General features: G+C 46.8%; 1 protein-coding gene across 1 annotated transcript in view; it reads left to right on the top strand.

Annotated features, from left to right (window-relative positions):
- ITIH5 (inter-alpha-trypsin inhibitor heavy chain 5) overlaps window positions 1-16,291 on the top strand; it is a 93,552-nt gene extending 77,261 nt beyond the window's left edge. Inside the window, exons 10-14 of the mRNA XM_079768679.1 lie at window positions 2,576-3,120; window positions 5,893-5,946; window positions 7,776-7,892; window positions 13,800-14,177; window positions 15,225-16,291. Coding sequence (XP_079624805.1) covers window positions 2,576-3,120; window positions 5,893-5,946; window positions 7,776-7,892; window positions 13,800-14,177; window positions 15,225-15,523 — 1,393 coding nt within the window. The 3' untranslated portion in view covers window positions 15,524-16,291. The remainder of the gene's footprint in view (window positions 1-2,575; window positions 3,121-5,892; window positions 5,947-7,775; window positions 7,893-13,799; window positions 14,178-15,224) is intronic.
- Window positions 16,292-20,423: the final 4,132 nt, after the last annotated feature.

Raw genomic sequence — 20,423 nt, 5'->3', positions numbered from 1 at the left:
ATTAGGCAGGTCTGGCTGCAAATTCTGGTTATGTTTTATGACTTTAGGCAAGATTTTAAGTTCCCTCATTATAGAGTGAGGATTATGGTCAGTTGACAGAATTTAATGAGAAAACCTGTGTAAAATATTGGCAGAATGGCTATCACGTGTTAGGTATTTAACTAGCTATTCTGATTACAATTGTCTTCTTGACATTTCAAAGCACTTCCTGCTATATTTATTCTAATTCCACCCTCTTCAGTAGCTAGGAGAAGTAGTTATCTCCATGTTGAGTAGTAATTAAAATTATCATATTTTTATTTGGAAGCAAAATGACCATTTGACACTAGTCCCCGATCATATCTATATATATAAAAGACTAAGTGACTGGCCGACTGGCCAACCAGCCAGTAGCTATGACACTCACTGACCACCAGGGGGCAGACACTCAATGCAGGAGCAGAAACCACAGGCATGGAAACATGGAACAGACTGATGAATCTCAGAGGGAAGGGAAGAGGGGGGAGGGCGGGAAGAGATTAACCAAAGTTCTTATATGCATACTAAAGGCCTGGTGCATGGATTCGTGCACTGGTGGTGTCCCTTGGCCTGGTCTGTGGGGATTGGGCCAAAACTGGCTCTCCGACATCCCCCAAGGTGTCCCGGATTGCGAGAGGGCACAGGGCAGAGAGAGAGAGAGAGAGAGAGAGAGAGAGGTGGAAAAGAAGCTAGAAGTGAGGTCTTCTAATTCAGTTCAGTGTCTTCCCTTTGATATCATGTTGTCAACATGGGGTATAACTTTGCTGTTGATTCAATGACATAATGACTCCCAGCTGAACACTATTGCTTTAATCCACTTTGTGGCACAAAGAGTAGTTACTTAAAAGAAAAAGTGAGCTTCAGGTACCTTTATAGGTGTTTAACAGCCATAATCAAAGAATATTCATTAGTGATAAATCTAATTAGATGTCTATAAGATGGAAAATAAAGATAGGTCCCTTGGGATGCAGCTAGCCACCATTGTTTACACAGCATTTTTGTCAAGATTTAAATAAAAACACAGATTAGCTTCCCACATTTTCAAAATCATTCAAAACTACATTAAAAAGGGGAGAATCTAATGCATTTTTTAAAAATAATGTGTCCATAAGCAAAAGCAAGTACAGTGCATTGAAACAAACTGACTGCACTGCCATACTACTAAAAACATTGTGACTACCCAACATTTATTGAGAACTTATAATATGACAGACATTTCTACAGGCAGAAATCCTAAGAGTGGGTATATTAGGGTAAAGGCTAAGCTGACATGCAGATGACTTTCTCCTGTAACAGTCTGGACAGCTCAGTTTGGCTGTATGAGGTCATTCAAAGACTCAGGTTCCTTCCATTTTACCACTCTACACCCCTTAGATGTTGTTCTTAACTGCAAGGTTGAAATGAGGTCACAATGACTTCTGTATTCCAGCACTAAGAGTGGGGAAGGAAAAGAAAGCCAGAGCAAGCCATTCTGTTTTACACAAGAATTACAGAAGTTAAGCATATCGCTTCCACTCATATTCCATTAGGGAGAATATGGCCATATTTGGCCACAATAGAGGCTAAGAAATGTAGTTTGTAGCTGGATGGGCATCATCCAATTAAAACTAATTTATTATGGAAGAAGGGGAGACTGGGTCTGGGGAGACAGTTAGTAGTCTACCAAAGTAGTTACTATTAATGTTCCAATTTTATAGAGGAAGAAACTGGAGTTTAGAGAGGTTAAGTTATGTGTCCCAAGACATACAGCAAGTAAATAGCTGACATACAGCAAGTAAATAGCTGCCCAGCCTATACTTTTTAGATTTTTGGAAAGGGATTTTAATTGTCTCTTTATGCAAAAAGTAGCAAGCTTGTGATGTAACTAGAAGAAAAGCTAATGTAAGCAAATGCTGCTTTACACAAAAGCATAGTGGCAAGGTCAAGGTCAGATTTCTCAAGTATAATGTGCTTATTAAAGCATATCTGCAACATGTGTTTGGTTCTAAGAAAAATGTTTTAAGAGGCCCTTTGAGAAACTTAGGTGTGTACAAAGGAAAGTTACCGAGAGTGGTTATGGAACCTTGAAATCATGTCATCTGAAGAAGAGCTCATGAAACTGGGAATTGATTAGACTGCATAGAGATGACGCCTAGGAGCAGTGTTTGCCACACCCCTAAATGGCTGTTATGTTGAAGATAGATTATGCTAATTCATGCTATGCTGCTCCAAAGGCAAAAGTGAGACCAGTGGGTGGAAATTTCAGGGAGAAGACTGTGATCTACTACAAGGAGGTTCCTCCTCCTCCTCTGAGCAGTTGAAAGAGAGGTGGAAGCGTAATGAGGCATAGTTCTTGATCACCAGTGGTGTTCAAGCTACTGCTGCATAACCTTCTATGAGCATTGTTCTGCTGGTAGAAGTTGGATTTGATTGCTTCTAAGATTAAGTTCACCCTTCCAACAGCCCACAATTTCCTTGAGGACCTGTGCTGCCTGCAGTCAGGGCTGGATTCTGACTCTCTCTCTCTCTCTCTCTCTCTCTCTCTCTCTCTCTCTCTTACTCTCTTCCTTTACTCCAGGTTCTATGATGAGATCAGGACCCCTCTGCTCTCTGACATTCACATCAATTACCCACCCAGCATCGTGGAACAGGCTACCAGAACCCTCTTCCCCAACTACTTCAATGGCTCAGAGATCATCATTGCTGGGAAGCTGATGGACAAGAAGATAGATCGACTGCACGTGGAAGTCAGGGCCAGCAACAGTAAGAAATTTGTCATACTGAAGACAGATGTGCCTGTGGGGCCCCAGAAGGTGGGGAATGATGTCATAGGAAGCGCCAGGCCCAAGGGTGATGGCGAGAAGGACCCCAACCACCTTGAGCGTCTCTGGAGCTACCTGACCGTAAAGGAGCTGCTGAATTCCTGGCTGCAGAATGACGACGAGCAGGAGAAGGAGCGACTGAGGCAGAAGGCCCAGGCTCTGGCCGTGAACTCTCGCTTCCTCACCCCGTTCACCTCCATGAAGTTGAAGAAATCCACACTGCAGACCAGGAAGCTGGAGGACAGCCACGGCATGTCTGCTGCCACAGGGCCTGAGACAGTGACGCAGAGTCTGCAGCCAGGTAACCAACTCCAGGGAAGGCCAAATGTAGGAGCCTACCATGTCCTTTCTGCCTCCTTCTCAGGCAAGGCCACCTCAGCAGGAGTCTGTCTTATTCTGTGGCATTATAATTTTTATAAGCAATAACTCCACATGCAGTTCCGAGTTTTCAGGGCGTGTGTTCAATCATTGTGTTTGTTCTGTTATAAACTGTGGATCTCTGTAGAGACATTAGAGAGGGTGGCAGTTGTCTCAGAAAGGTTGCCTGGTGGAATTCATCCATCCATCAATCATCAATATTGAGTGCCTAACATTTTCCAGTCATTATTGGAGGCACCAAGATGAACAAACAAATAGACACATGTTCACTCCTTAAGTGCCTTTCCACATATTTAAGTACTTCAGAGTTATATCATTTTATGTGTATGCTGGATTTACTTTCCTGAGAACATAGGTGAGAACTGGTTTCCTGATTCCTGAGAGAATTCACCCTTTATATACGTGACACTCAGACTCTACATAGTAACTGTCTAAAGTCTCAGCGACATTTTGATGGGGGAAATAGTAGCAAGGAGAATAGGAAGTGGAAAAGAAAATTAGTTCAACCAACACTGAGGATTCCATTCTCAGTAGTATCTGTTTGTGGAAAACGACTTTTTTTTTTTTTTGTATGTGTAACATTTTCATTAAATTTCTGTCAAGTTCACATCTCCTCAGGAGGGGGAACTGATATTACCTCTGAACCTGCAAATGCTGTCTCATTTATTCCTCACACTCTAAACTCCTAGAAGAGCCCAGCTGGTGTGACTCAGTTTTTGGGCATTGACCTATGAACCAGGAGGTCACTAGTTCGGGTCCCTGGTCAGGGAACATGCCTGGGTTTTGGGCTCAATCCCCAGGAGGGGGTGTGCAGGAGGCAGCCAATCAATGATTCTCATCATTGATGTTTCTATGTCTCTCTCTTCCTCTCTAAAATCAAGAAAAATATACACCCCCCCCCCCACCAAAACTCTGAGAAGCACTAGGTGTGGTGAAGAGAGCATAAGTTTAGAATCCAGAAAGAGCTGACTTTCAGCTCACCAGCCCTCCTGATCAGCTGTGAGGTTCAGCAAGTTTCTGAACCTCTCTGAGCTTCTATTCCCTCGCCTGTTAAATGTAGATAATAATTTCCCTGAAGGGCCATTGCAAGGATTGAATGTGTAAAGTCTTTGGCACATATGAGAGTTCAACAAATGTTTAGAATTCCTCCCCTTGAGAAATGTAGAACTAGACATTTATTGAAAAGTTCAGACCCTGATGTAGAGGTTAAAAGTGATGTGTTGCTTTTTTAGAAAGGGTGGAGCTTGTTTTGGCAAAACTAGTGCAATTTTAGTTCTGATGAAAAGCAAATTGTGTGATGCTATGAAATAGCCATATGAAGAAATAACCAACTGATAGCTCAAAAAAATTGTTTGGAATTGAATTTTCCTGAAGCGTAACTTAGTACTCAAGACAATCTTTGTTTTCTTAAAGCTCTGATGAGTTTTTATTTATTTCTTTTTTCTTTTTTGAGTGTCTGTGGCAGCTGCCACTCACCAAGGCTTCTCACAGCAGCCATCCAAATTGAGAAATTGCTTCCCTGTGGTCTGCCTGATTCTGCCCGGGTCCTGCTGGCCAGGGACCAGTGTGGGAAAGATAGCATTGAGATACTTTTATCTTTAATTTCTGGGAGGGGCAAACGTTAGTTAAGAGGGGCATAATTTTGTTAATACAAACAATTTGAAATAAGATATTAATGTTATTTTATTTGTAGAAATTAATTTACTTTTAGGTTATTCTTTAATTGATTATTTATTTTTGCCTGCTGCTTTATGGATTGTGTTTACACACATAACAATAGACACTGGATTCTAATTTCCTTTTACATTTTTGCATTTTTCTGTGTGCTTTTTTTAAGTATGGCACAAAAACACATTACATAAAATTTACCTTCTTAACAATTTGTAAGTGTTTAGTTCAGTAGCGTTCAGTATATTGATGTTGTGAAACTGATTGACAGAACTTTTTCATCCTGCAAATCTGAAATTCTGGACCATTAAACAAATGTACTTTTCCCCTCCTCCTATAACTACACCTGAATTAAGATGGAATATTCCCCTCAGTATATGCACAGAAATCACAGACAAAAAGACAATTATCTAATTTATAAAAGCATAAAGTGATTAAGCCTCCACTTGTTGCACCTTCATTTGTGTGTTGTGAGGCCAAGCTCCTTCTTTAAATCATCCCTCAAAGTTGCTGAGGGTGTCAAACAAGATACTATATGTTTAAGAGCTCTGAATACACAAAGGGTCACACAATGGTGTCTTAAATGGTGATCACACAATGGTGTCTTAAATGGTGATCAGTATTCCTGTGTCTTAAATGGTGTCTTAAATGGTGATCAGTATCACACAATGGTGTCTTAAATGGTGATCAGTATTCCTGCATTCCTTGTCTTAAATGGTGATCCAGGAACTATATTCCCAGACTAGAATTTGAATGTTTATTGTGCCTGGATTATAGAATTGTTTCCCTTTTAAGCATTTGGTCCAACCTGAAAAAAAGCAAGATACGACTCAGCATGTATAGTATAACCCATTAAAAAACACACAAATAGGTGGGAAAACAAAAAAACAACAACAGGTGATGTTTTTAAATTGCTACGAATGTATTTGAAAGCTATATTTTACTCATCTAATACTCTCCTCTCTGTACCCCTCACTTCATCCTCTTTAATGAATAACAGTGGTTGCTATTTTCCTTTCTTTTATAGGATCTACTCTCAAGAAACCATATAATCCAAGAATTAAAGTTTCCAGAACATCAGGTAAGGAAAACAATGTACGTGATTTGCAAGTTTATATGTTTAGAAAGTGGACAACCAGGAATGCCCTGAAGCCAGTTAAAATACTAGCTCATAGAAATGTGACACCGGGACCCATATTCTTAGACCAAGCCAGCAACGTGAGGCAGTTCTGAGAACCAAGATCATCATTAAACTGTTACATAAGCACCGTGGATAACAGTCCCAGGAGCCTGGCAACAGTCCCGATGGAAGGATGGGTAGCAGACTCACAGTCTCATCATTGTGGAGTTTAAAAGACATTTGTTTTAGAGATCTGAAGCATGCGTGCTTCAGCTTCTGGTATTACAAATATCTGTGGCATGCAGGCTTTACAAAAATTATTTTATTATTTTTAATCCCTGGTTTAGAGGGAAGAATAGATAAAAATACCATAAAATTTCCTTTGGCCAATTCTCTGGAATTATAATAAAAATCCAGATGAGATAACAACACAAAGGCTAGGTTGGATTCTTAAAATGTGCGCATCTCTTTGTAAGTCTTGCTGCTGATGTACTGGATGTGCATGTTCCTAAAACCAGGGACATCCTCGGGATGAGCTATGTGAATAGGAAACCCAGTCTCCAGTGGAGAGAATGCAATTCCTTTGAACATATACGTGCTTGATGGATGCAAGAAAATCTTTCTCTTGGATGCACGTGGAGTAATGACTTTCTCCTTTAGTTTTTGGGACAAGCAACATCTTTCCTTGTAAAGAGATTTGGATGCGTTGAGGAGAAATGATGTGGTGTGAGCCCAAGAAACCCTCAGAGAACTGTCACTTAGCTATGTTCCTGCTGACTCTGTGTCCTTCACTTGTCACCAGCCCTCTGCTAGGCTTGGTTGTTACTACTGTTGGGCAAGGCTTGTGTGCATCTGGCACTATGAATGTCCCTAGTGCCATGGCACTCTCCACTTGGTGGTCAAAGGAGAAAGGAAATGATTGGTGTCACACTGGAAATTGAAGAAAGCAGGCTCCATAATAGAGGGGGTATCCTATATAATAAAAGCCTACTATGCTAAGTGTCTGGTCATTTGTTCAACCAATCAAAGCATAATATGCTAATGACATGCTAAGGCCATTCAACCGCTTGCTATGATGTACACTGACCACCAGGGGGAAGACAGTCGACCGGTTGACCAGTCACTATGATGTATATTGACCACCAAGGGGCAGATGCTCTGACCAGTAGGTTAGCTTGCTGCTGGGGTCTGGCTGATCAGGACTGAGTGAGATGGGCCGGACATGCCCTGGAGCCCTCCCATGGTCCCTCCCTGGCTCTGATCATGCACTGGTGGGGTCCTTCAACCTGGCCAACATTCTGCGTCCCTCCCTGACCCCGATCGTGCACTGATGGGGTCCCTCAGCCTGGCCTGCGCCCTCTCACAATCCAGGACCCCTTGGGGGATGTCGGAGAGCCAGTTCCTGCTCAATCCCACAGGCCAGGCCAAGGGACCCCACTGGAGCATGAATTCGTACACTGGGCCTCTAGTATTGTAATAACCCTCTTTCATTTCTGTTTCCCACTTACCTCTCAAAGCTTAGTTGTCTGTGTTTGGCCAAGGTGTGGTGAAAGGGAGCATTATATTTGAATTTAGGGGACCTGAATTCAAATCCTTACTTTACCGTGCACTAACTACATAACTTTGGTGAGTGACTTCACCTCCCAGACATCTTTCTCATTTGGAAATTCAGGATCATTGACAGGATCAAATAAGCAATACCTGGGAAAATATAAAAGAGTATTACACATGGAAGGCACTCAGTAAGTGTCTTTTCTTTCTGTTTTCTCCTGTGTTTTCCTGCTCTGCAGCGGATGGAGACCCCCATTTTGTTGTAGATTTCCCCTTAAGCAAGCTCACTGTCTGCTTCAACATTGACGGGCAGCCCGGGGACATCCTAAGGCTGGTCTCTGATCACACAGGCTCTGGTAAGTTCTGCCCTCTGTTGCGGCCTCTGGGCAAGAGCCAGGTAAACATCATGTCTCCTCTGTTCTGAAGGTGGATGTATATATAAGGGGCTCCTCACAGATGCTCAATGAGGATTGTTGGTGATTAAAGGAATTAGACGGTGTGCTGGGCTTGAAAGCAGGAAGACATGCATTGGAAATCCTGCTCTCTGACTTAACTAATTTTGTGGCCTTGACTACTCAGCTAGAGAGTTCTTGTTGCCTCTTCTGTAAAACAGTGATACTCATGTACTGGTCTCACCAGTCTATTGTAGAGATTTAATTAAATAATGGAACAGAAGTTGTTTTGAAAACATACAAGTGCTATACGAAGTCATGATACATTATTGTTATTATGTCTTTCCATTCAAAAACTGTGCTGGTGCGATGTTCTAAATTCATTTACCTCAGCTCCTCCATGACTAAGATGTTAAGCCCCATGTTAATTACTCGGTTTTGTGTACAGAGAACATAGGTGTAAGAATGGCTCTGATCCCCTTGGTTCCGTAGAGGGACCATGTAAAAGAGATTGGTATATAAAAAGCTTCTCTCGGACCTGAACCATGTGGCTCAGTTGGTTGGAGTGTCGTTCTGTGCACCAAAAGGTTTCGGGTTCCATTCTCAGTCAGGGCACATACTAGGATTTCAGATTCGATTCCTAGTCAGGGCATGTACAGGAGGCAACAACAGTCAATGTTTCTCTCTCACATCGATGTTTTTCTTTTCCTCTCTCCCTCCCTCCCTCTCTTCCCCTCTCTCTAAAATCAATAAGCATGCCCTCCAGTGAGGATTATAATTAACAATAACAACAAAAAGCTTCTTTCGTTACATGCAGGTAACAGTACCTCAGGATGGCAATGTGGACAGCCACGCAGCCCAACTTTGGAAGACAAGCTTTGCAGTCGACATTCTGGCATTTCTCAGTTCTAAGAAAATGAGTTTCTTGGAAGGCTCGGTGACAGAGGGCCCCGCAGCAGGCTGACACAGATGAGGGAGTTATGTAATGTTTGATTTTAGGCTCCTCACCTACCTTGCTCTCTTACAGGCCTTCCTAGCCTTAGAACAAAATCTCAGCTTTTTTTGTAACTCCAAAAGGCTCAGGAGTGAGATAGGGCCTAACTGTGCCCTCCCTGGCCGTGCCTCCCTCTCCTATCCCTGAGCCATTCTCTCATTCCTGTGTTCAATGTGTGTCCAGGATGGGAAGCTCCGGGGAAGATGATTGGAGCCTTAAGGCGGAAATACTTGATCTCCGCTCATGTTGAGCTTTTTCCTTCCCCCTACTCCTTGGCCCAGAGAAAGCAGTTTTCTCCTGGGATGTCCAAGAAGTTGCTAGTCAAGATGTAGGGGAAGATTATCCCCAAAGCAGAGAAAATGAGAGTTAATTATATAGCAATATTTTATTAATGCAAATTACCTCTTTGCTGAGAGCAAAATACACTTAATGTACATGATTTAATTCAGCCCCAAACATCTGATGTAGAATTGCCATCTGTCTGGACAGCACCTATTGCTAGGGGTCTGGCTCACACGCCTCACTCAGGTCTAGTAAAGTTGCTGTGTGTTCATGATGGTGAAGTGAAAAAAAATAAAAAGTTCTATTTGCTGGCCATTGGCAGCTTGCACATATGCTACCTCCTGTGAATCTCAACTCAGTCTTGTTAGATTTCATGCCCCCTTTTCGACATGAGGACATTGAGGCTCAGTGTTTTAAAGTGACTTGTCCAGAGGTGCACACCTAGAAGGTGGAAGAACTTGAGTTGTGGACTAAGCATAACTCTAACCTTTGCATTATACCACACTGCTCATGGCATCACAGCGTCTCCAAATCAGGATCAGTGTCAACTGGTAGAATAAGAAATACTGTATGGAAGATGGCGGCATAGGTTAAACACCTAACCTACAGCCTGGCACAACAATTTCAAAAACACAACTAAAAGTCAAAACGGACATCATCCAGAACCACAGGAAAGCTGGCTGACTGAAATGCCCACAACTAGAGGGAAAGAGAAAACCACAAGGAAAATCAGAGAAGCCATAAAAGCTTGAGGTATGGAGACACGGGTGGAGACACGAGCCCACGCGCGTGCGGGGAAGACGGAGCCGGAGAGGAAGGGGCGGCTGACGGCCGGGCTGGCGTTCTCTGGCGGGAAGGAGATAAAAGCGCCAGATTGTGCTGAACCCCAGCTCCGACTGCACTGAACCCCAGTTCCGGGCGAAACCCTGGGAAGCCGGGCTCAGGCTGGGGGAGTCTGGGCTGTGGGGCGGAGGCAGAGGAGTTGCGCCAGAGCCGCGCACGGGAATGTGCGCAGAGGAGGGACTGTTGCCTGTGCCGCTGGATTGCCCTAGCGGGAGGGAGACAAAAGCTCCTGACCATGCTGAACCCCAGTTCCAACTGCACTGATCCCCAGTTCTGGGAGAGATCTGGGGAAGCCAGGCTCATGCTGGGGAAAGCTGGGCTGTGGGGCAGAGGTGCAGAGAGGCGGCGAAGAGCAGAGCACCGGAGGCGCGCACAGGATTGTGCGCGGAGGATGGGCTGTTGACTGTGCCGCTGAGTCGCCCTGGAGGGAAGGAGACAAAAGCGCCAGACAGCGGTGAGCCCCAGTTCCGACTACACGGAAACCCAGCTCCGGGCGAGAATCTGGGAATCCAGATTCATTGGGGGAGAGACTAGACTGTTTGGCAGCGCGCGAAACTCCAGGGCGCTTTTCTCTCAGAGGTGTTTGCTGGGAGTACAGAGGGACACAGGAACCTCATAGGGCGGGGCTGACGGGAAGCCAAGGCGGTAGGCTCCGCCCTGTAACTCCGCCCCATCCAAGCTGAACACAGAGGCTTTTACAATTTTGCAAGTCTAGTTGAATGGGGCTGTCTCCCGGCATAGACACAGCTGATCCTCACAGCCAATTGGACTGGAGGTCACATCCTCCCAGTGTACCAACAGCATTCAAGGCTTAACAACACCAAGACTTTGCACTCAGCCCACAAAGGGGGGTATCAAGAGTGACCACCTAGGGAGATTGGGGAAGCTGAGCGATAGGGAGGCAGCCAAAAGGGGAAGACACCGAAACAGGTCACGAATATAAGGGATGCTGTAATTCCTGCTGAGGGGCCACAGGCAGTAGCTGACCTACACTCCATTGGAGACCCAGAAACGAGGGCATCTAGTGGTCAGTGTGAGATGACACCAGATTTCAACCACTCGCATAAAGGACACATTCAAGAGGCAGACACAGGGAGCGCCAAAGCTTTGCTGCACCAAGACCCGGCACATAAACGTGTCTCCCGCACAGCAACTCTTCCTTTATAGACACAGAGGGTCCGCACAGCCAAGTGGCCTGGAGGACAATTCCTCCCAGTGACACCAACAACAATCAAGACTTAACTATACAAACAAGGACCAAGATGGAGGCATAGGGCAGAAGCCTGATTGCTGCCTACCACAACAATTTTGAGACTACGACAGGAGAGCAGAGCAGACACCATCCAGAACCACCGGAGGGCTGACTGAGCAGATGCTCTACAACTAGAATAAAAGAGGGGTACGCGGGATGAAGCTGATGCCGGTGACCCAAAGACCACACTTTAAAAACTACGGCTCAGGCGACACAATGGCGGCCTGGAACGTGCTCGGCGCAGTTCCCCCAGCGGTCTCCGGCTGAGGGGAAGGCTCCACTCGCTGCCGAGCACGGACAGACGAGCCCCTGGGAGACATGGGGTGGGAGACTACGCGCTTGCTGACCTCTGAGTCCTTCAAGAATCTCAACGCCCCGGAAGCGGCCAGGTGCACACGCTCGGCGACTGGCCACTGCTGCAGACCCAAGGGCCGACGCAGCCACCCCGGACCAGCCTGCCGCCGCGCACCGGGCACACCGGAGCTTTGCCGAGCCTGCTGCCCAACGAGTTCTGCGGTGGCTGCCCTGGAGCTCTGAGAAAATGGCCGAAGGAATTGCTGAGAGGGAATTGATCAACAGGAATTGGGATCAAGAAGACGAAACCCCGCTGGGTCCCGGATCCGGGTGAAGCCGCGCGCCCCTGGGTCCGGGTGAGGCTGGGAACTGGGTCAGGGTGAGGCTGGGTCCTGGGTCCGGGTGAGGCCACATGCCCCTGGAACCGGGTGAGGCCACGTGCCCCTGGGTCCGGGGGAAGCTAGATTCTGGGTCCGGGCGAGGCCGTGTGCCCCTGGATCCGGGTGAGGCTGGGTCCCAGGCCCGGGAGAGGCCACACGCCCCTGGGTCCGGGTGAGGCCATGCGCCCCTGGGTCCAGGTGAAGCTGAATCCTGGGTCTGGGTGAGGCCGTGTGCCCCTGGATCCGGGTGAGGCTGGGTCCTGGGTCCGGGTGAGGCCATGGGCCCCTGGATCCGGGTGAGCCTGGGTCCCGGGCCCGGGTGAGGCCGTGGGCCCCTGGATCCGGGTGAGCCTGGGTCCCGGGTCCGGGTGAGGCCGTGGGCCCCTGGATCCGGGTGAGCCTGGCCCCGGGTCCGGGTGAGGCCGTGGGCCCCTGGATCCGGGTGAGCCTGGCCCCGGGTCCGGGTGAGGCCGTGGGCCCCTGGATCCGGGTGAGCCTGGCCCCGGGTCCGGGTGAGGCCGTGGGCCCCTGGATCCGGGTGAGCCTGGCCCCGGGTCCGGGTGAGGCCGTGGGCCCCTGGATCCGGGTGAGCCTGGCCCCGGGTCCGGGTGAGGCCGTGGGCCCCTGGATCTGGGTGAGGCCACGCGACCCTGGGTCTGGGAGAGGCCACGCGCCCCTGGGTCCGGGTGAGGCCACGTGCCCCTGGGTCCGGGGGAAGCTAGATCCCGGGTCCGGGCGAGGCCATGTGCCCCTGGGTCCGGGTGAGGCTGGATCCCGGGCCCGGGAGAGGCCACGCGCCCCTGGGTCTGGGTGAGGCCATGCGCCCCTGGGTCCGGGTGAAGCTGAATCCTGGGTCTGGGCGAGGCCGTGTGCCCCTGGATCCGGGTGAGGCTAGGTCCCGGGTCCGGGTGAGGCCGTGGGCCCCTGGATCCGGGTGAAGCCGTGCCCCTGGGTCCGGCCGAGACCAAACCAGAGGGAGTCGGACCTGCATTACCACCATTTGTCCACCATCCAGAGCTGAGGGGTCAGTGCCGACATGTACTTATAAGGAACTGGTGGACATTGATATTGGGTCTCAAAAGAACTGTTGGTCCAGAAAGAAACTCACTACAGACTGATTCATTTGCCTGTCAGCATAACTATTATTGCTCCTCGCACATTCAATTCCTATAAGTATATCTTTAGTGACACATGATTTCGCTCATCTAGGGGAAATGATGAACAACATAGACTGATGAACAAGAACAGAACCAGAAACAAGGAGGCATCGATCGGACTATCGGGCCTCAGAGGGAGGATAGGGGAGGGTGGGGGGAGGGGGGAGAGATCAACCAAAGGTCTTGTGTGCACGCATATGAGCCTAACCAATGGTTAAGTTCAACAGGGGGTTGGGGCATCCATGGGGAGGGGTGTGGGAGGGGAATGGGGGGATGAGGACAAATATGTGACACCTTAATCAATAAAGAAATTTAAAAAAAAAAAGAAAGAAATACTGTATGTCTCTGTCCCTACAGCCAGAATGAAAGAAATACCAGAATGAACACAATCTGTTAATCCTTATTATATCTTGACCCAAACCTACATCATCCTTCCCCTTCCCTGAGATACTGGTCAAACATGGGGAAGAAATTCCATCCTAACTTCATACATTCACTCATTTCTTCATTCATTCCACAGGCACTGAGTGGTCTGTACTTGAGAGTGAAAGTTCATGGTGCGAGAGCTACAAAGATAAGGCCGGAGGAGGAAGGAAATTTTGATCAGATGCCTTTAGCATGAAAGTAGGATAGTTTTTCCAACCGTTGCTCTCTTCCCTCCGCCTTTAGGTGTGACGGTGAACGGAGCGTTAATCGGGGCCCCTGCTCCTCCCAACGGCCACAAGAAACAACGCACTTACTTCCGCACCATCACCATCCTCGTCAACAAGCCCGAGAGGTCATACCTGGAGATCACACCGCACAGGGTCATCCTGGATGGCGGGGACAGACTGGTCCTCCCCTGCAACCAGAGCATGGTAGTGGAGCGTCGGGGGCTGGAGGTGTCAGTGTCTGCCAATGCCAACGTCACCGTCACCATCCAGGGCACCATTGCCTTCGTCATCCTCATTCACCTCTACAAAAAGCCAGCCCCCTACCAGCGCGACCACCTGGGTTTCTACATCTCCAGCAGCAAAGGCCTTTCTGGCAACTGCCATGGACTGTTAGGTAAGCAGCTGCTCTTCCCGCGGGGTCCGAGGGGAGTACTCGGCTCTGAATGAACTGGTGCTGCCAGTAGCGTTAGCTTGATGGAGACATTCAGTGGGAAGCTGGTCTTTACGTATATCCCAAAAGTTGTATTTCTTGCCTTCTCGTAACTTTCTGGAATAGGAGTGGGCTTTATAAACGAATTATCACTCACTGGCCTTCTGGGAAAGTGAGCAAAGAAATTGGGAGTGATCCTCTGGTTCCTCACTCTCAGCAAGAAGATACAAAGAAGGGGCCGTCCACAGCCCAGCACCCGTGCGCCATGGCGATTCCTCCATAGCAGCCACCCACATTGCGTGAGCAGCAGCAGGCTGTCCGTTTGGACTGGCTTTCTTTGACGTGCAGTTTCGTGTGGGCTCCTTGCCCACAAGTAAAGAGCCAGCACTGCCGAGCTCGGTTTAGAAAGCAGGATTTCCTGGCACTTGAGCTGAACACATTTCTGTGGTGCCTGCCTGCCAAGTGTGAGCTCCCTCTGACAGACACAGACCGGTATCCTTGGCCTTAGCGATGTCCTCACTTGACCTGGGGAATTCTGATGATGTGTCTCAGGAACCAATTGAACTGACTGCTTTCCGCACCCTTGGCCCAGTACAGTCCACAAACCTAGTATGGAGGGTGCTACGACCAGGGAGGAAAGAGGGGGAGGCCTAACTCTTCCCTATTTACCTGCCCCTCTTCTTGCCCTCCCAGCTCCGTAATAGACTCTGGTTATCTCTGTTCGCTGGTTAGGCAGCTTTCCAGTGTCAGCAAGAGGGCAGTTTCCAGATGTGGAGGTCTCTTCTCTCCATACGCCCCCAAACACATGTTTTTCCACTTACGCTGGAGAAGGCCTGAGTGGCTTCTGGCAGAATCCAGCTAGGAGTCAATCTCTGACATCATGAATCCCCTTCCTCTGGGTACCACATGTGCATTTGCTGATCACCAAAGGCCTGAATCGATGTCAGATTTTTTTCCTACACGATGTGGCCTGCACTCTACTAAGACCTGATGCTTCTCTTGTCCATTCAGGTCAGTTCCTGAACCAGGATGCCAGACTCACAGAGGAGCCTGCCAGGCTCAGCAAGAACACTACTAGTCCTCCATTCCCAAAGGCAGATGAGAAGTCTGAAACGGTCCTCAAGGTGAAAGGGCACCAGGTCCCGGTGGTCTGGAAACAGAGGAAAATCTACAACGGGGAGGAGCAGATAGACTGCTGGTTTGCCAGGAACGCCGCCCAGCTGCTCGATGGCGAATACAAGGATTACCTGGCAGCCCATCCTTTTGACTCAGAGACTACCTTCGGCCTGGGACTATCCAGGGGACTCTGACACTAGTGTGCATTAATGTAAGAGTGCATGACAGGGAAATGGCCTTTGGCGACACCGTCGTGTGGTTCTTGTTGCTGGCCTATGCCCCATCTCTTGGCAGTTAGCTGCAACCCCTGGCCTGCCCCTGGTGGCTTGTAGGTCTGACATCAGCTTAAGCAAAGAGTAGGATCAGGGAGCTGAAATGAAATGTTATTTCCTCTGCTCCCTCCTCCTGACATGCTCTCCTTATGTCCTATAGGGAAAGATGGTAGCATCAAGGGGGGAAGGTCATGATTAAAAGCAAGAAGTCTGTGTCTTATACCAACTGGCTTGTCCATCTCATAGCCTACCATAAAGTAACTCTGATGAAGTAAGGTTGCTGCAAAGTTTGTTTTCTCTGTGGAAAAAGCCAAGTTTGGGCACGCTGCTTTTCCCCTTATAAATGCTTAGGAATCCTTCCTCTTAGCACTGCTACGATCTCCAGCCTCTGCTTCAGGGGATCCTCCGATGGAGCCCAGGCCACGGGTCATACAAATAGCATGGAGATTTGATCATTGTAAACAATTAAGCCTTTTCTTAGGAGAAGATTTTCTTCTGCTATAATATCTTGCCCTTGAAAATTAGTTTTCATTTTTATAAAAAAATTGATTTGAAAATAGAAAGCCTGTATCGCAGCTACCCATGTCTTTCTAATGGGTTATGTAAAATGCTTTACTTTGCCGATGGATATTCTCCTATTTATTCCAGTAAGCTAAATGCTTATAATAAAGAGGACAACTCCGCATGGATGTGTTTTACCTGCCTGTCTTGGTGCTGGTGGTTGGCCAGTTAAATGGCAAAGCTTTTGCTGGGCACTCTTTAGCCTTCATCATAATTGCAGCCTTCTTTGCTCCCGATCCTCCAGGAGGCAATAAAGTAGGCTCTCCCAGTGCTGGACTGGGAGAGACACAGCACAGGGAGTGTCTGGCAGCTGACATACAGGAATCAACCTGTGCGTTCTCTGCAGGAAGTGGGCACATGTTTGCAAAGTCTAAGACGCCTTCCACACCTCAAATAGGCAAAGCCAGGAAATCAACATGAGTAAGGAGCTCTTATGGGATCAGATGTGTCCCGAACAAGGACACATGTGATCCCATAAGGGAAAGGTTAAAATCAGAGGTGGCTTCAAGAATCAGTGACCGTCAGCCTTCTGATTGTAGACACCCTCTTTGCAGCCCATTCATATTATCAAGGGGACACTGCCTGCTAGTGACATTAGAGCCTTGTTTCCTGCCTTCATCACCAGTTCTCACTTTTTGCTCAGTTTGCTCTTCTCTGGACCACCAACGTTCAGGAAGCCTGACCCTCACTGAGGGAGGGGCACAGTCAGGATGCATATGGACGCAGGGGGCACTTGTGCCAAACAATGGAGAAAGAGAGGCTTGGGTCAGAGAAATAGAATATTTAGATATGAGACTGAATGAAATAAAGGCCTTTGCTTCACAGGTGGTTTCTCCCAGTCAGGACGGACTCCAGAGCAGGCTTTCATGAAATATGGAAGCATACTTAGCACTTGGAGGGAAATCAGAGTTACAAAAATTGTTTATCAGACTTGCCCTCCCATGGGAACCATGAGCAGCAAAACGATCTCCACATGTTCCTGTCGGACCAGGAGATTAAGTTAGTGCTGGGGGATTCTTCAGGCCTCTCTCAGAGTCTCAGTCTCTCTCCTCTTCGTGAACCCACCAGACCATGGCCTGCCCGCTGTGTTACTTCTTACTCCCATCTTCCCAGACTAGCTGCCTATTTCCATGTCAGCGGTGTGAGGACACCTGCCTAGACTGACAGATTGCTTCCACATTTCAGAGCTCAGGGGAAGAGGAGGAGCATGAGCCAGGGCCAGCCAGTGCCCGTCCATGCTCTATGGGGACCTTCCTGTTATATAATCTCAGTCCCAGCTGGGTAGTTGCCCCTTGAGCCAAGAGGCCGGCCTGCTGAGTTAGCACTTGGAGCAGTGATCTGTGTTCCAGGTGCAGGCCTCAGCTGGAGAGGAGGCTACTGCTAGACATTCCCAGTTACTACTGCTTTTCTAAGAACAGTGACAAAAATTCCAGTGGACTACCATCCCTTACTCACCTACTTAGAAAAAAATATATATTTTTTAAGTATCAAGGTTGAGCTTTATTATTTTAAAGTTTTTACTTTTCTTTTAATCACACTTTTCTTTCTCCTTCTCTTCGGTTGTACCCCTGTTTTTATTGCTAAAGGTATTTACTATTAAATGTTCTCTTTCAGCCAGAGACTGTAATATATGTGAGCTCGAAACTCCACACTCATCTGATAGTTAGGACCTTTTAATTTACTTGAAAAATGTAGTATTTTCTGTTGGCCATATGCATGAATAGCAAGCTCTTTTACTGTCAATGCAGAGCAGTGGAGGAACCCTCTTCTCAGGTGGGGAAGCTGAGGCAAGGCAAAGTTGGGTGATTTTTCCCATGTTATGTAACAGACTCAGAAGAAGGCCTGGCTGAACCTCCAGAACTACTTCTCTTAGCTTTGATATAATTTCACCATTGGGGCAATCATTTGTTTTCCTTAAGCATTTATAAATTGAGGAAGGGCAACTAAATAAGAAGTTCAATGTGCCCTAGCCGGTTTGGTTCAGTGGATAGACTTTTGGCCTGCGGACTGAAGGGTGCAGGGTTCCATTTCAGTCAAGTGCTTGTATCTTGGTTGCAGGCTCGATCCCCAGCCCTGGTTGGGACCTGTGTAGGAGGCAACCAATCAATGTGTCTCTCTCACATCAATGTTTCTCTCTCTGTCTCTCCCTCTTCCTTCCACTTATTCTAAAAATCAATGGAAAAATATCCTCGGGTGAGGAAAAAAAAAAAGGAAGAAGAAAAAAGAAGAATAAGAAGAAGAAGAAGAAGAAGAAGAAGAAGAAGAAGAAGAAGAAGAAGAAGAAGAAGAAGAAGAAGGAGAAGAAGAAGATTGATAAGATCTTCAAAGTCTTCATTTCTGGGTTTCCATTCCCTCATGCATCTAAAAAGAATGGCTTTTGATGGGTCATCTTTCAGGGTCTCCTAATGTAAAGTTTTACATTCCCCAACTAAAATGGACAGAACAATCTCTACCCAGCTGTGCTGGGTGCATAATATTCTTCCATTTGACTTTTTGATGATATACTACTTCAGGCTCAAGGGAGTGGGTGTTTGGGAGGATCTACCATCTTGACATTCTGTCACAGCCAGGCCACTGTTAGGCAGGCACTGGGAGTTGGGAAGAATACCTCTTTGTTTCTATCAGGAGTAACATTAAGTCTTTAATTGAATCATGTATCCTCATGAGAGGTGGATTAGGGACAGGAATAATTTATTTAAATTTATCTCTTGACTAAAGTGAATGCTATGGACTGAAGGTTTTTGTCCCCCCAGATTCATATGTCAAAGCCCAAATCCCCTGTGTGATGAATTGGGAGGTGGAGCCTTTCGGAGGTGATGAGGTCATGAGGGTGGTGCCCTCGTGAGTAAGATTAGTGTCCTTATAACAGAGACCCAGAGAGCTCCCTTCACCTTCTACCATGCCATCATACTGGGTCTTGATCTTGGATTTTTCAGCTTCTAGAACTGTGAGAAATGAATGTTTGTTGTTTAAGCCTCCCAATCTGTGGCATTCTTGATATAGCAGCTTGAGCCAAATAAGATACTGAATCAACAAACGAGTTCTTTTCATTTCCTCAAGCCCCACAGAATGTATACAAACAGTGCTGTTATTAAATTTGGAGGACTCTTGAGGCCAGAAGAACACAATCCACCTAAAATAAATGGCAAATAAAATAGCACAGCTAATCAAACACTTAGAAATATAACTATAAGTATTTATTTTAGTCAGTTTAAAATAATAAGTAGGGTACAAGATAGTTCACATTCAAGAGACATTTTTCTTAAACAAAATTGATAGGAGAATGACATAGGAAAATAAACAACATATTGGAATGTTTGTGTTTTTAGTGAAAACAGAGTTAAGGCTCTAGAGAATAAAACTTTATGATTCTAGTTGCACTGCTTGTTTGTAGGAATTTATGAATTACATAAAAATATATGTAAATGGAGTAATGAATGACATTGGAAGAATAATGTTAAGACACACAAATTACTATATAGAACAGTAAATGTACAGCAGCCATTCCTGGCCTTTTATAAAACTGTCAAATAAGTAGAGAAGTGTCTTAAACCTCTCAGTACCTTATTTTCTGGAACTCTAGCATCTCAACGTTTGATCACCTTCTTATCAGGCCACTCATTTGCACACCATCTTGCTCAGAACTTAGTCCATTTGGCTCTGGGTCATTTTCCTTTCCAAGGGGCATCTCCAGCCTGTGGTTCTGGCATCCCATTTCCAGTTCTGAGTGGTCCTATGGGTCTTTCTCAGATTCCCACTGAGCTATATTAAGTTCTGAGTGGTGAGTGGTGCAGCACCTGACTAGAGCCAAACCAGACAGAGCAGGAGTGAAATGTCCCTGGGAGGCTGTGTTAAAAACAAGCAAATGCCTGGTCTCAAGGGCTCGAAGTCGACCTCTCTGGGCTTTGTCTTCTTCATCTATAAAACAAAGGGACTGACGAGATAACTTCTCAGGTCTTGTGATTTTTATCTTCTGCCTTCATACAAAGATATTTCCTGAACTTCCAAGTAATAAATGCAAGAGGATTCATTCAGTGACTCCAGTGTATTTCTAGATACAGTGTCCCAAAGCTATGGATTCAGAGGGAAACAAAGTCCATACCACCACGGTTCACAGTTTTGAGGAGGAGAAAGAATGAATACAAAGACGGGCACAGAGTGTGGGGACCCTGAAAGAGAACTTGGCAGAGGAATGCTATCTGAGCATTGACAGGCACAGCATTGAAGGTGGGAAGGGGGTTGGGAACCACTCTCAACATGC

The sequence above is a fragment of the Cnephaeus nilssonii genome (genome assembly GCF_951640355.1).
Source record: "Cnephaeus nilssonii genome assembly, chromosome: 1".
In the NCBI taxonomy this organism is placed as follows: Eukaryota; Metazoa; Chordata; class Mammalia; order Chiroptera; family Vespertilionidae; genus Cnephaeus; species Cnephaeus nilssonii.
The sequence above is the reverse complement of the archived record's forward strand: the minus strand, read 5'-3'. Positions and strand labels throughout refer to the sequence as shown.